The following is a 13745-nucleotide window of genomic DNA, read 5'->3' on the forward strand; positions in this document are numbered from 1 at the left end:
ATCTAATTTCGTAATTAGGGTATAGTTTAAAAAATTACGAAATTGCAAAATAATATTTCTTTTGTAATTTAAAATAAATACATAGATAATGTTAATTATAATTTATCTACGCAATCAAATAAATATCATTTACTCATTGTCAAAAAAGAAGATAAATTTAATTTTATAACCCATCAAAATAAGAGATTGTAAAAATAGAGATTTATACAACATTTTGTTTTAAAATACAATTACATATTGATACATGATTCTAAATTCTCTATTTTATCTGATAAATTCAAATAATTAGAGATTTTTGTAGTGTAATTAAAACCTTATAAATTATAGTTTATCTACATTATCATGTTGCAAACAAACACTCGTTAATTAAATACATTTCTTCTTCTTTTGTTTTAATATTATAATTGGATTAGTTATCAATATTAAATATATATGGATGAATTTTTGGAAAATGATGATGAGTAATGGGTTATAAACTTATAATAACTAGGCCATCGTTGTACAATTGACGGTGAAATTAGCTGAAGTTTGTGAAGGATCCGAAGTTTTAATGAAGAAGTTCACCCCTAGGATGAAGAAGTTCAATTTAAGCACAAATGATCTATTTGAGATGAAATATTTTGGTTTAGGGTTTAAGGTTCACATTATTTTTTTAATTGTTTTTTTTCTATGTTTGTTATAAAATGTAGGCTATATTCATAAGGAAAAATATTTGGTTCAAGTTAATTCGGTTCCGGTTTTCCGAAATTTCGGTTAACTAAATAAACTATATCAAAATAGTCAGTGTATATATCTTGATGATTGAATACTATGAGATAAAATTGGGTTTGTTTTGTATCTACAGGTACTATCTCTATTGGTCATACCTCGGTCATCGGTGACTGACACTAGGTGAGCAGATCTACGAGGAGGAAGCATAATACAGACCCGGGGAAAATGGGCTTGACACAAGAGCAGAAAAAAAAGTTTTGAAAGGGGGGAAAATAAGAAGATAAACAAGAAAGGTGACGGTGGTACGAAGCAGATGGCGGATTAGAACACACGGTTTGATTGGTATCAATCCTTTTAATAATGACTGACATTACAGTAACATGTTCTTTGAATAATTGGTTGATACGTTTATATTTGGTAAACAGTGAAAACTTTTTTTTACTTAAAAAATGTTGAAAAACAGAGTTATCACGGAAATTGGTTTATATTCCTTTCTTCATTTTTCTGTTAAAACGTTTTTAGTGTAGTCAGTCAAAAGATAAAAGCTAACGTAATTAACATCAAACTTCTAGTAACCAAGAAATTACCATAACTTAGTTCATAAATTCATGTTCTCTTTTTTTTTTTCTTTTTTTTGTAAACTAAAATGTTTTATTTAAGATTTAAATATAGAGTAACTAAAAATCTCGTCAAAAACCAAGAAGTGAAGGATGTGTTTAAAATTATTTTTTGTAAGATTGTTTATATTTATATTAGTAATCATCAATAAATAGATACATTGTGTATAAATTATTTTAAACAAGCAAACAAACAAAAAGTCTTTAGATGAAAACATTGGTGTTATGGTAAAAAGAAAAATAAAAGTTGGGTCTATTTGGTGATTGATATTCCAAAACTAAAGAACCAAATCAAGAATAGTTTAAAAATGGGAGCTGTAATTACACAAAGAGAATATCGATACTGCGCCAACTGAATTAGAACCGTTACCTTAATCTCTCTGTCTCTCTTCTCCATAGAAAAAATCAGAGCTCTCATCTCTCATCTCTCATCTCTCTCTCCGATTCTCCGACTCAACAGGAGAACATCACTGAGAAGAGAAGATTTCTTGGCTTGAATAACTGTTTTTTTCTATGTTTTAGATGTCAGAGGTCTGAAAGACACAGGTAAAAGGACTTTTGGATTTGGCTTTTGCATACATGTTTTAAAGTGATCCTTATAGGCTTTTTCACTGGAGAGTTTCAGCCTTTCAGGTCTAAGGTTAACTCAGAAACCGAGAAGAAGAATGCGAAATCAAGTTCTAAAATACAAACTAGGAACAAAAGTGTACTTATTCTCTTTTGTGTTCATCCATTACCAAATAGCTTTAGTTTCTTCATTACCACATAGTTTATGTTTTGGATTCCTTGCAGATAAAACTGGAACCTTCTTTAACATCTTTGCCCACAACTAAAACGCCACGGTGCCTAGATCTTAATGTATTTACAACTAGAAAGTTTATTTATTGTTCCTCATCAATTAACAGAATTTTCTGCGTTAGGCATTTCGTTTAAGAACATCACTGAGAGCAAAAGAACGCTCTTCAAATTTAAGTCTTAAATCCAACATAAGCAACAACTTGAAAAATCTTTGTTCTTCACATTTACTTAAATGATGTCTCATATTGCAGGCTAAAAACGATGCCATACAAGAGAATGATGCTACTAGCAAGTCCAGAACGTTAGTGAAATTGCTTTGAAACTCCATGAATAAACCTTTCCTAGCTAAAACGTTCTCACACACACTTTCTACAGGCTTAAGCGAACTGATTCCTCAAAAAGTAGGATAGCCAAAGAAAACCACAGCAGAAAGAAAAATTTCCCTCTAGACCCAAAGGTAATTCAACTTTCTTCCAAAAAACTTATCGAATTGTCCCTACTATGTATCATATTAACCAACTCCAAAATCTTCCTTTTCTTGACAGAGAGATCAAGCAAAAGAAGAACTCGGTGAGGCAACCCACTTAGACTATGGAAACCAGAGCTCCTGCAGGACAGATAGTAACAGGTACCTAAAAGCCAATCCTACTTTTAATCTTTTCAAAGCTCCAATAGTTCAAAACAAAACAGGCCATAATAGATATCAGACAGACAGACACCATTTTTTTTTTTTTTTTTTTAATAAAATGTAAAATTTATTCGAAAAAACTGTTTTACATCAAGTGCAGCCTAGATTTAAATGTTTGATAGTATGTCTGATTTTACATTTGAGAGACTAATTAAAACAAAAGGGCCTGACTCAATGCGTTGCTAGCCATAGTTCCATGCATCCAACGACTCTGTTGTCGTCTTGAAGGGATAGGAGGCGATTCCGAATTTGCCTATCCAGTCTTTTGACGAGGAGAGCTGGGGATATATCCAGTTCTCCATGTCGACGGTTGTTTCTTTCCCTCCAAATAGAATACAATGAAGCTTGAAATGTGTAGCGGACCAGAAACAGAGCAGCTTTCCCCCAAAGTGTTGTCTGTGAGCAGAGTCTGAATGGTGTCCCAGTCTGTGGTGAATTTTGTTCCTAGAAGTTTTGATGCGAGACCAGTCCAAACTTCAGCCGAAACCGAGCATGTAAAAAATAGGTGATTACGCGTTTCTTGTGACAGACAGACACCATTGATGATATAATTTCAACAGGAACCTGGATTTATGCCGGAAATTCGATTCACAGGTTGTTGCAAGAAACCTGATCAGTGATCACTGCATAATCTTCACCTTGAAGGTGTTCTTATCATGTTTATACATGTAATACACATACGCATTCCTATGTCTATATATATGTAAACGTGTATACTTGTTTAAATATATGCATAGAGAAAGAGATTTTCTATTTTTTTTTTGTTGTAGGGACAATACTTATATAAGCTTTTAAATCAGAAGACCAAAGACTTTAACGAACTCGTGAACATGTTCTTGGGAGAAAACAAACATTAACTTCACATATCCCTCCTTTTCTTTCATATAACCTTTGTTCTTGTCTTAAATGCTTCCCATACCTTCTTTTCCCTTACCCAAAATACCTTCTTGTACTACCCTAAATTCACAGTAAAAAAACCATCATCCCTTCCAGAGTGTAACCTTACCAGCAGTCGATTCCAACATCTTTGCTCAAGAATACTACCGTAAGACTGTCCTCTACTTTTTTGGACACGATCCTGTTCTTGATCAATACAAAGTAGTTTGCACTGTTGTAGTATCCCCAAAAAGATTTAGGATATTAACCTCAGAGCATTGGGTCTAATTCGTACTAGAACCTGGAAGTTCCTGGAAACGAATTGAGTTTGGCCAACCTCATCATCTTCCTACAAGAATAGGACTGTGCATCGATGGAGTTGTATATTATTTGGCTTCTACTTCTAAGGGTGGCGATATCGTTGTCAGTTTTGACGTTAGGTCTGAAAAGTTCAGTATAATCAAAGCACCTCCTCCTGTGGTGTCTTCATATGGTCAGTCTGTGGGATTTATAGAGTATGATGGAAAACCAGCTGTTTTTGATCATACCAATCTATCACAAAAGGGTTTGGTGGACTTATGGGTCTTGGAAGTTGCTGGAAGATGGTCGAGAACATCTTTGGTTTTGAAGCCTTGTCAGTTGCATTTGGTCAGTTGTAACAACATTGATTTTTTTACGGTAGAAGGTACAACTCAAGACGGAAAGGTTATCTTGTCACCATTCCTTTGATTTCCCCTTAGTACATTATTTATTATGATCTACAAAAGACTGATTTGAGCAAGGTTTGGATTAGAGGTATACCGGAACACTGGTTTCGTAAGCTTGTTAAGACCAGCTTATATTTATTTTTCCAGCATATGGATAAGTGTGAAAGCATACTGCACTTGGAAACTTGAATGCCAAGATCTTTTGAAGCTTATGATTAGAGTGAAAAGCATACTCGACTTGGAAACAATGCCAATATTATTATTTTCTTCCTAGCTTGATTATCAAGATTTAATTGTTGTTAACTTCAATAATAGTGTGTAATACAATGAAACTATTTTTTTTAATAATTTTATTTTACTTATGTTACCAGAAAAAGAATTAATCGTTGAATATATGTCCTCTTATTGTAATATTATGCTTAGATTACGTTGTCAATCTTGGATGGATTCTTATTGGAAATTTTGATGAGTAATATTATATATGATCTCTTATAATATTATATATAAGCAATCAGTTTTTGAACAATATCAATAAGAACTGTTACAAAACAGAGTCTGAAACAATCATCGTACTAATCTAACACTGTTAGAAACAGCAAAAAGAACGACGACAATAACAAAAACACAGAGAAACAGAGCTTTCTTGCGGAAGAAGGTAAAAGCTGAGGAGATGGAGCAGCAGGGCTCTGTTTTCCAGCAGAAGCGGTAGTGTTTTCCTTGGAGCAAGCTAAGTTACAACGACTAGGACGGACAATTCGGTACACACCAGAGCTCGTGAGCAAATGTATGTCCTTGTTATTGTCTTGTCCAAAAGAGTAGATGTAACCAAGAGCAGGTCCTGAGCTAGCACCTCCTGGAGCCGCGGTACACTTCATAGGCGAATCCTTGCTGCAACTAAACGGTATTAGAGAGTCCGTGAAGTTTCCACTATCTTTTGGTGATTCGATCGCTGCCCACATTGCGTTTGCATAAAGATCTGCATACAAGTACCTGGAACAAAAGGGTTTGAGGATTTAGTGATTTAGGGCTTCAGATTTAGTGTTTATATATGGTTTAGTTTTTTGACTTACGTTCCATAAGAGCAAGGATCAGTGTTGGATCGATAGAAGTAACCTCCAATTATGGAAGCTGATCCTTCATGCTTGTTCACTTCAGAGTGGTTGTAACCGAGAATTGGGAATGTCAGGTTTGAGTCCGAGGAAACATTTCTTCCGAAAGGCGATAACGGTGAGAAAACATAAGGGCCTTCGTAAGTTCTCCAGCCATAGTTTCCACCCATTGTTATGATATCAACTTCTTCATATGTATCCTGTTACATTTTTTACACACAGCAATCTATTCATGAGAAACTCTGCATCATCACAGAGTTGGATGCGTGAGCCCTAAGAAAAGAAAAACAAACCTTTCCAACATCGGCGCACAAGAAGTAATCTGGTCTTTCGGAATCAAAGCTGCAACGCCATGGATTTCGTAGCCCTAAAGCCCAAATCTCAGGCTGCTCATTTTCATTTCCTTGGAAAGGATTGTTCTTTGGGATAGAGTAGTTTCCCCATAAACCAAGCTTAGAGATTTCAGATACGCCTGCAGAGTATTAATCACACAATAAATAAGAGTTAAAAAGACCAAATCAAAACTCCCAAATACAATGCTTTAGAGATCGATATCGCCACTTAACTTGGCATAACATCAACATCAAGCCTCAAGATTTTGCCAAGCAACGACTTCTTGTTCTGTGCAAAGTTGTGAGTATCTGAAACTCCTCCTCCGTCACCAGTCATGAGATACAAATAACCATCAGGTCCAAAGAGAATCTGACCACCGTGAGATGAAGAATACGGAAGTCCCATAGTGAAAATCCTCCTCACTGCAGAGGCTTTACCAATCTTTGCCTACACAATCATAAAAAGCAACAATCTCTTTTAGAATCTTGATCTCCAAGAAACTCAGGTTTTTTGTTGAAATCAAATCTTGAATATGTTTTAGGGTTTTGAAACTTACCGTTGGACTCGAGGAAGTACCGTTAGCAGTATACTCAGCCACAACGGTCTGATGACGACAAGGCTGCGCGCCATCGTCTTTAGGTAGCTTAGAAGGATCACAATTTACATCAGAATTGCAAGCACAACGACCAGAGCATCCAGGAGATTTAACCTTATCGCAGTTAAAAGACGCGAAAAACCTCCCGTTCTCTGCGAACTTAGGATGAAACGCCATCCCCATCATACCAAACTGCGTATCGAAACTGACTTGATCGGTAATATCAACAAAAGGACTCGATTCGTCAATTTCCATCGGTTTACCTGAATCTTGATCCGGTATTGTTCCTAACCAAATCTTACCAGGTTGGTTAGAGAAAAAGGCCCGGTTCGAACCATCAGGATGAGCAACCATGTTTAAGTAAGACCCGGTTGCTATCTTCTCAAGACATATTCCTTTAGGTGGCTTTACATCATCGCCAGTGTCTTTGTTAACCGGTTTACCATTGAAGCATTTGGTTATGTTGGTTTGAGATGATGATCCACCAAAGGCGGTACAGAATTCGGTTTGGGATTTCCAAAGATCGGTTAACGTCGATGAATTAGAGGAAGATGGAGGCGAAGTACCACCACCTAGTAGAGTGGGACTAAAGGGAGAAGAGACAATGGAGATGTTCTGACATGAATCCCATAGTTTTGAGCATAAGTCTTGTGAAGTTGAGTCGCATAGAATTGGGATTTCAGAATTATCATCAAACAGTTGTCCTGAGGACTGATCACATTTCTAAGGAAAAAAAAAAATAACACTCAAGAAGTTCAGAATCAATAGCTTCAACCAGATCAATACTAGAGTGGATTTGATTTAGACTTACAGCACAGAGGATGGATTTGAGAAGGGAGGAACAGTTTGAATCGTCAGAGATGTTCATTGAGTTGAAGCGATTCTGCAATTGAAGATCATCTTTGGAAGTGCAGCAAGAACGTCCTGTGTAGGAATCGCAGAACTGGAGTGTCTCGTTGTTGTTGACTGGAGTCTCTGACAAGAAGACGAAAAAAAAAAAAAACCCATCAAAACGACATAAATAGACTCAAAACGACATTAAGACAGAGGACAGTACTTACTTGAATCAGAGCAAAGAGGATGAGAAGTTGTTGCAGAGAGTAGAATCAGAAGAAGGGAACAGAAGATAGTGATGGATTGATTCGTCTTTGCCATTATTGGAACTATACAACAACACAATTCTCTCTCTCTCTCTCTCTCTCTCTCTCTCTCTCTCTCTCTCTCTCTCTCAAAAGAGGAGACTCAAAGCTATATATGTGTGTGTAGGAGGACCATAGGAACATAGTTGTGTCTAAATACGAAATAGAAGTTGAAATTTTTTTTTGTCAAAATATTAAAGAAAGCATATACATTAGGAGTGAAAAGAATTAATTCTTGGATAGGGTGAAACGGTTACGCTAATTTGTCTATCTCAAAATTATTAAAGTCGATTGGTTATATGAATTTGTCAACCCCCAATCCTTCTCGAAGTTTTGATTTTCGAAAATACTTTTGAATTTTGTATTTTTTTTTATAATAATTTAAAAGAAATATGACATAGTTTTCTAACTTATTTTATGATGGAAACTATATGAAGAAAACTACAAGCAATAAATCCATTAACAATCATATACATATATGTGCGAGTTTCTCTCTACTCTCTCTACTCTACTAGTAGTTCTCTCGATCAACTCAATTAATTGTTTTTTCTAGTTAAATGATTTTTTAAGCAACTCAGCCAAGCTCTTCTTATCAAAACCAGTAATAGGGTGTCGAGTCCGGGATGAGTTGGCGTTTATAGAATTCTCTAAACGCAAATATTTTCGTATACTAGTAAAGAGACCAAGGCTTAGACATTCAATCATTTAGATAGCCAACAGAGAACAATTTATGTCTTGTATTCGTATTTAAGTATGTTCTACGATCTTCTTTTTTTCCTTCATATCATGTCTATTGTATTGTATGATCTATTTCTTCTAGATTTGGGTATAAATGACTATATGACAGACTTAATTAATTAAATAATGGCCGTCCCCTTACGTATGTTAACCATGTTAATACTTTAGCATTACCTAACATGAACATTGGGGTCAATTTCGACATCCATGTGAACATTAATTTTACATCTTTTTACCTGATCACCAAATATTTATATCTTTTGTTAGGTTGCTTCGCATTTCCCCTTTTCTCACACGCTTTACAAAGTTTCTATTTATTTAAATGTCATACAAGACTCAACATTCCTTTTTCTATATTTCAAAAATCGCTTGTCATCTCTATTCTAGACGTCCAGTGATAAATAATTCTTAAGAGTGCTTTTTGCTAAATCGGATACATTGACCAGTTAGAAAATTTTATAATAGCAGATGAGAAAAACTGATTAAGTTTTGTCTGCCGACTTAAAAAATCTATAGTAATAAGGCATATACAATAGATACAAACGTACCAAAAGCTTTAAAAGTGAGATGATCGAACCATGAAAGACAACCGAATAACTTGAACAACCCACTACGACTATTATACTAAATAATTCATCGTTAACTTAGAGAGCCAACTATAAAGCTATAGTCTGAATATCAAAGCGGGCCATGTCGGAGCAGATTAAATCATGGTCCACAAATTTTAATTCTAATTTGCAGTCTCACTAGTTTTCTTGTTTTCTTAAAGATGATCTAGATGGGGGTAAATACTTAAGTATCCTGGAGCAAAATAAAAATGCAAATAAATGCCAACTGCCAATTGGATCTACTTGACGACATTTTCTCTTAATTACATTTCCTACTTCTCACTTACTTTATGAAAATTGAGTTTATTCAACGGCATGGACTTTAATTTCATTAATGAACCCATTTGACTTCTGAAACAGTCCACTTCTTTATCATGAATGAATGTATATATGTTAATTAGGTTACGATGAATTTCTAGAAGGTAAAAATGAGTTCCACTTGCTTTCTAGACAGTCTGAGGAAAATTAATCAGTTTATGTGAGTTTTAATGTGATCTATGTAATGCAAATCTTTCTTTATCTTCAATCAACAGTGATAGAATTACTGGACTACAATGCACTCATCAACCATGTCATTAGATAGGATAAATGATATGATCCATGCAGATGATGGAATAAAATGTTTAGTAAGAACAAGATAAAGTTTGTATGTTGTAATATTTTATAAAGGGGTTAACTCTCTAACAAAAACTTGTAAGGTTTTCATATTCATTTGTAAGTTCGTTGAGAAAAAATCGGCACCACTTTGGTTTATTAGAGATATTGATAGTTGCTTCCATGTGGATTTGCACATAGTGATTCCTCTCGTTCGGCGGCCAAAGTAAAACAAGACTTTTATATATATTAAATAGTGTAATGCGTTCTCAATGCATACATGTATGAATAAGAAAATAATGCAAAATGAAAGCACACATTTATGGTGTTAGGTGTTGAGATATTCCATATCAACTTTAACCTAGATAGAATCGTGTGGTTATATTCACACACTATTTATATATATCACTATCAAATGCAGATAAGATTTTGCTTTTTTCCTTTTTGACTAAAGGATACAATTTTTTAACTTTATTTTTTAAAAATACACAAACTCGACCACTTCCAAATTTTTGTCTCTCAACTGAAAAGTCTTTGTTGACCTAGGAAAAAAAAAATCGTACATCATCCATGACATGCTCATCCCGATTAGACTTTGTACATGTGTGTCTCAAAGTACAGGTTAAGGTATTGTCTGAAAACTGTAGTCAACAATAATAAAGCAAAATCTATGAGTATTATTTAGTTCTTTGGATAATTGGTTTCTTCTAAACCAAAAGATCTCGTAAATCTTATTGCCGCAGTGACAAGGAAGTAGGTTACACTAATTTTCAACCCAAAAACAGAAAAAGGTTGCACTAAATTCCAATGGCAAAATTCTAATGACAAAATAACAAAAACTCGAAACACAACGCACTAGTGTCCAAGAGTACCCTCCGAAAGGGGGAATTCGAATTCCATCAAATTATTGGTAAGAAATTTCAACCAATGGTCTCTTATTCCTTAAAATATGCCATAGCCTTTTCTACTTTAGAAAATGCTTTTCAACAATGTATTGCTCTAAACTCAAAAATATGCGTTATTTTTTCTTTTCTTTGTAACCGGTAATGTAGACAACTGTTAGCGAGTTAAGTTCATATAACAATCTTTTTACTTCTCCAAGATTCTTAATCCAACAACACCAAAATAACTTTGTTTGAAGACAAATAATAAGACCATTAAGTTTATCCATCAAGTGCTCCAAGAGCTTTCATGTCCTCTAAGAAAGCTGTGTAAGAATCATCAATGCTCTGTGGCTTTGAAGCTGCAGATGTCTTGGCTGACTCTACCTTCACAGGTGCAGCAGACGCAATAGCTCTTGGTCTAAAACCCAAGCTCGTGGTCATCGATGTCTTTGGCTTTGGTTTAGTCACAGCTAATGATTCTCTTTTGACTCGAACGGACGCAGGAACCTGCACAACAACAACAACAAATAAAGTATTTGATTTGATACAGAGAGTTCAAATGACACATACCAAAACGGTGTGGCCAATTCATGTAACTCACCATTGATGTAAGCTCAGGTGTGTGTTGGGCGAGTGGTCTCCGGACAACAGTAGGAGCAGCAGATTTCACATAAGATGGCTTGTTTGGTACATATGGTCTGATCATTGCTTGACCGTCTTGATAACTAGACGGCGGTGGTCCTGGTGGAAGCGGTGGTCTCACCATTGTAGGAGGTCCAGGCGGTGGGCCAAACGGTGGCCTTGGGATATGATGGATATGATGACCACCCAACATTCCAGGATGCATATCGAGCGGAGGCGGTGGAGGTGGAAAACGCATTCCTGGAGGCAGATGAACATCAGTTTGAAAACTAGTGAGTGAAGGAGCACCTCCTGCAAATGTTGATTGATGTTGCTGATGTAATGGTGGTGGTGGGGGTGGTGCAACCATCTTAGCATTTTGGAAACTACTCTCATTACATTCTGAAGGAACACTCTCTGATTCGTTGCTTGGAGGACCTGATGGAAGGCCAGGTGGTGGGGGAGGAGGGACTGAAGTTATATTAGCGTTCTGCACAATAAATACGAAAAAAATGTAATCAAATTTCAATCTTTTATCCATCTGATACACGAAAACACGTACATTGCACCAATTTAAGACAGCTATCAATAACAGAATGAGGTGTTACCTTGCGATTGTTGAAGGTTAGATCGGATGATTCAGGGAATCTACCATCATCTTCATTTCCACTTAGACCAGGAGGAAGAGGAGGACGAACCAAATCCTGCTCTTTTGGCGGTGGCCCCGGAGGTGGGGGTGGAAATAGTGGATGTGGCAAAGTAACGCCCGTAGTTGGTGGCAAAGAAGCAGCTAAAGTATTATTCCCATCCGGTAGAGGAGGGAGTGGGGGAAGCGGAGGAGGAGCAACTAGGACTGAATCTTCTGAATCGGTAATAGAAGACAATGCAGCACCACTAGATGAAGCAGCACCATCTGAGGAGATACTAGTCCCTGAACAACGTTTTAAAAAATCCTTTTTACGATTAAATAAAAGGAAGTAGGAAAAAGGAGTGTTTTGATTTGTAAGAAGCAGCATTAACAAAAGACATACCTATTGATGAATTATACATTGGTGGCTTTCCAGGGGGTGGTGCACCAGTTGGGTTCAACGTAGGGTGATAGTAAACAGAGTCCTGTCATAATATGCAGAAAAGTGAGAAGAGGTTTTTGAAATCAAGCAGGGGGAACAGAAAGAAAACAAACTAAGTACATCTGGTTTTAAGTCCTCTTCGCCGGTTGCTCTTCGTTGAGGGGGTAGATGACTGCATAGAAGAGACAAACAGGTTATACATATATCTAACAGAAAGCCGATGACATCTTAACAATCAATATTTACAGAAAATGAAACTAACATGATAGAACAAGTAATTACCTGAACATAACAGAGGTTGTGGCCTCACCTTGCTCCTTCTTTTTCTCATCATATTCCTGTGAAAACAAAAGATACAAAAGAATAAGAAGACAACAAATACCAATAAGCTGGGAGTACGTGTAAGGGCCAAGGAAAAAAAAGCTAACTCTAGTAGAGAAATACCTTTCTCTTCTTGACCACCATTTTGAGAGTATCTTCAAGCTGTCTCTTTTTATGTTTTCTTGCTTTGTCCAAAGCACCTTCAGCCTCTACACCAATCAAAATATCAACTCTGTATTAGTTTGTATAGAGGCTACAATACTGGAAAAAGAAACTGTAAATTTCTTTTGGGGCTGTAGAGATACACACACGTGAAACCTGTAAGCCGAAAATTACTACGAAACTAAAAAAGACATAATTAATTCGAAGCTTGATCAAAACCCTCAACAGTAGCAACACAGAGCATATATAAAGTGAGATTTTTTTATAGAAGGAGAGCAAAAACTTACTTGACATATCAAGTTTCCTGATCTGTTCCTTGATCTGTTCAGGATCTTTCTTCAAAATTCCAACTTCTCTTACCTTCTGTCTCTCTTTCTTGTTCTGTAACCAAAAGATAAGTGTCAAATGGTAAGAACATAAGCCATAAATAGACACATACCAAACGAGTCTGAAATTTTGCTACTATCTTAGCTACAGCAAAGCTATTGACCTAAACGAGTCTGAGCATCCAAATATTAATTTCTCTAATGCTTAAACAACCAAAAAAAAAAGTCTAATTTAGGGTATAGAGTCCTCCATTTGAACAAAATGTTAAAATCACCAAAACAAGCTATAAACCTGAACCTAATCGAAACGAAGAAAACAGAGCAATTTAAGCTGAATCTAAAACTCACACAGCTACAAAAAAAAAAAAAAAAACAATTAATCCCAATTCGATTTCGTCAATAAGCCCCAACAAAAACAAAAAATGGGGGCAAACTCAAAAATGGAGAAAACAAAAAAAAAGAAGCACTTACACGTTTAATTTCTCTCTTGCGTTGCTCCTTGCGAAAAGCATCAGTAGGGTTCATCACTTTCCCTCCTTTCGTCGTCTTCATATTTTGCCGCTTACCGTTCTTCAATCAATCTCCCACCGATTTAGAGATTTTGCTCTCACTAATTTCACAACACAGATCTTGTGCTAGGTTTATCTGAGTTTCTCTCCCACAAACTTAATTTGAAATTTCGTATCCACAAGACACAGATTCTAGTATTTTTCTTTCCTCCTCCTCGGCTCCTTCGTTTCCTCGATCTATTTCTATCTCGTCGATACGCTCTCAAACCAATCATTTCGTTTATTTTATTAACGATTTTATTTTGGTCGTTAATTCAATCTTGGGCCATTGTTGGATCT

The 13745-nt window shown here is 35.9% G+C and overlaps 2 protein-coding genes and 1 pseudogene across 2 annotated transcripts; 1 reads left to right on the plus strand and 2 right to left on the minus strand.

Annotated features, from left to right (window-relative positions):
- Window positions 1–1160: 1160 nt before the first annotated feature.
- On the plus strand, window positions 1161–4586 carry LOC109130524 (F-box protein At5g62510-like; annotated as a pseudogene).
- Window positions 4587–4912: 326 nt separating this feature from the next.
- Window positions 4913–7847, minus strand: LOC104762396 (HIPL2 protein). Its single transcript, XM_010485675.3, has 7 exons — window positions 7496–7847; window positions 7246–7409; window positions 6396–7157; window positions 6073–6286; window positions 5800–5978; window positions 5468–5706; window positions 4913–5387 (listed from the first exon to the last, which is right to left on the minus strand). The coding sequence occupies exons 1-7, from the start codon at window positions 7587–7589 to the stop codon at window positions 4970–4972; spliced, it is 2070 nt and encodes a 689-aa protein (XP_010483977.2). The 5' UTR covers window positions 7590–7847; the 3' UTR covers window positions 4913–4969.
- A 2573-nt stretch (window positions 7848–10420) lies between these two features.
- LOC104762397 (protein EARLY FLOWERING 5) lies at window positions 10421–13726 on the minus strand. Its single transcript, XM_010485676.3, has 9 exons — window positions 13369–13726; window positions 12859–12952; window positions 12533–12618; window positions 12371–12426; window positions 12209–12260; window positions 12050–12131; window positions 11627–11949; window positions 10999–11508; window positions 10421–10904 (listed from the first exon to the last, which is right to left on the minus strand). Exons 1-9 carry the CDS (start codon window positions 13447–13449, stop codon window positions 10677–10679), a joined length of 1512 nt encoding a protein of 503 aa, XP_010483978.2. The 5' UTR covers window positions 13450–13726; the 3' UTR covers window positions 10421–10676.
- Window positions 13727–13745: the final 19 nt, after the last annotated feature.

This window comes from Camelina sativa, chromosome 18 (genome assembly GCF_030686135.1).
Source record: "Camelina sativa cultivar CO46 ecotype springtype chromosome 18, ASM3068613v1".
Lineage (NCBI taxonomy): Eukaryota > Viridiplantae > Streptophyta > Magnoliopsida > Brassicales > Brassicaceae > Camelina > Camelina sativa.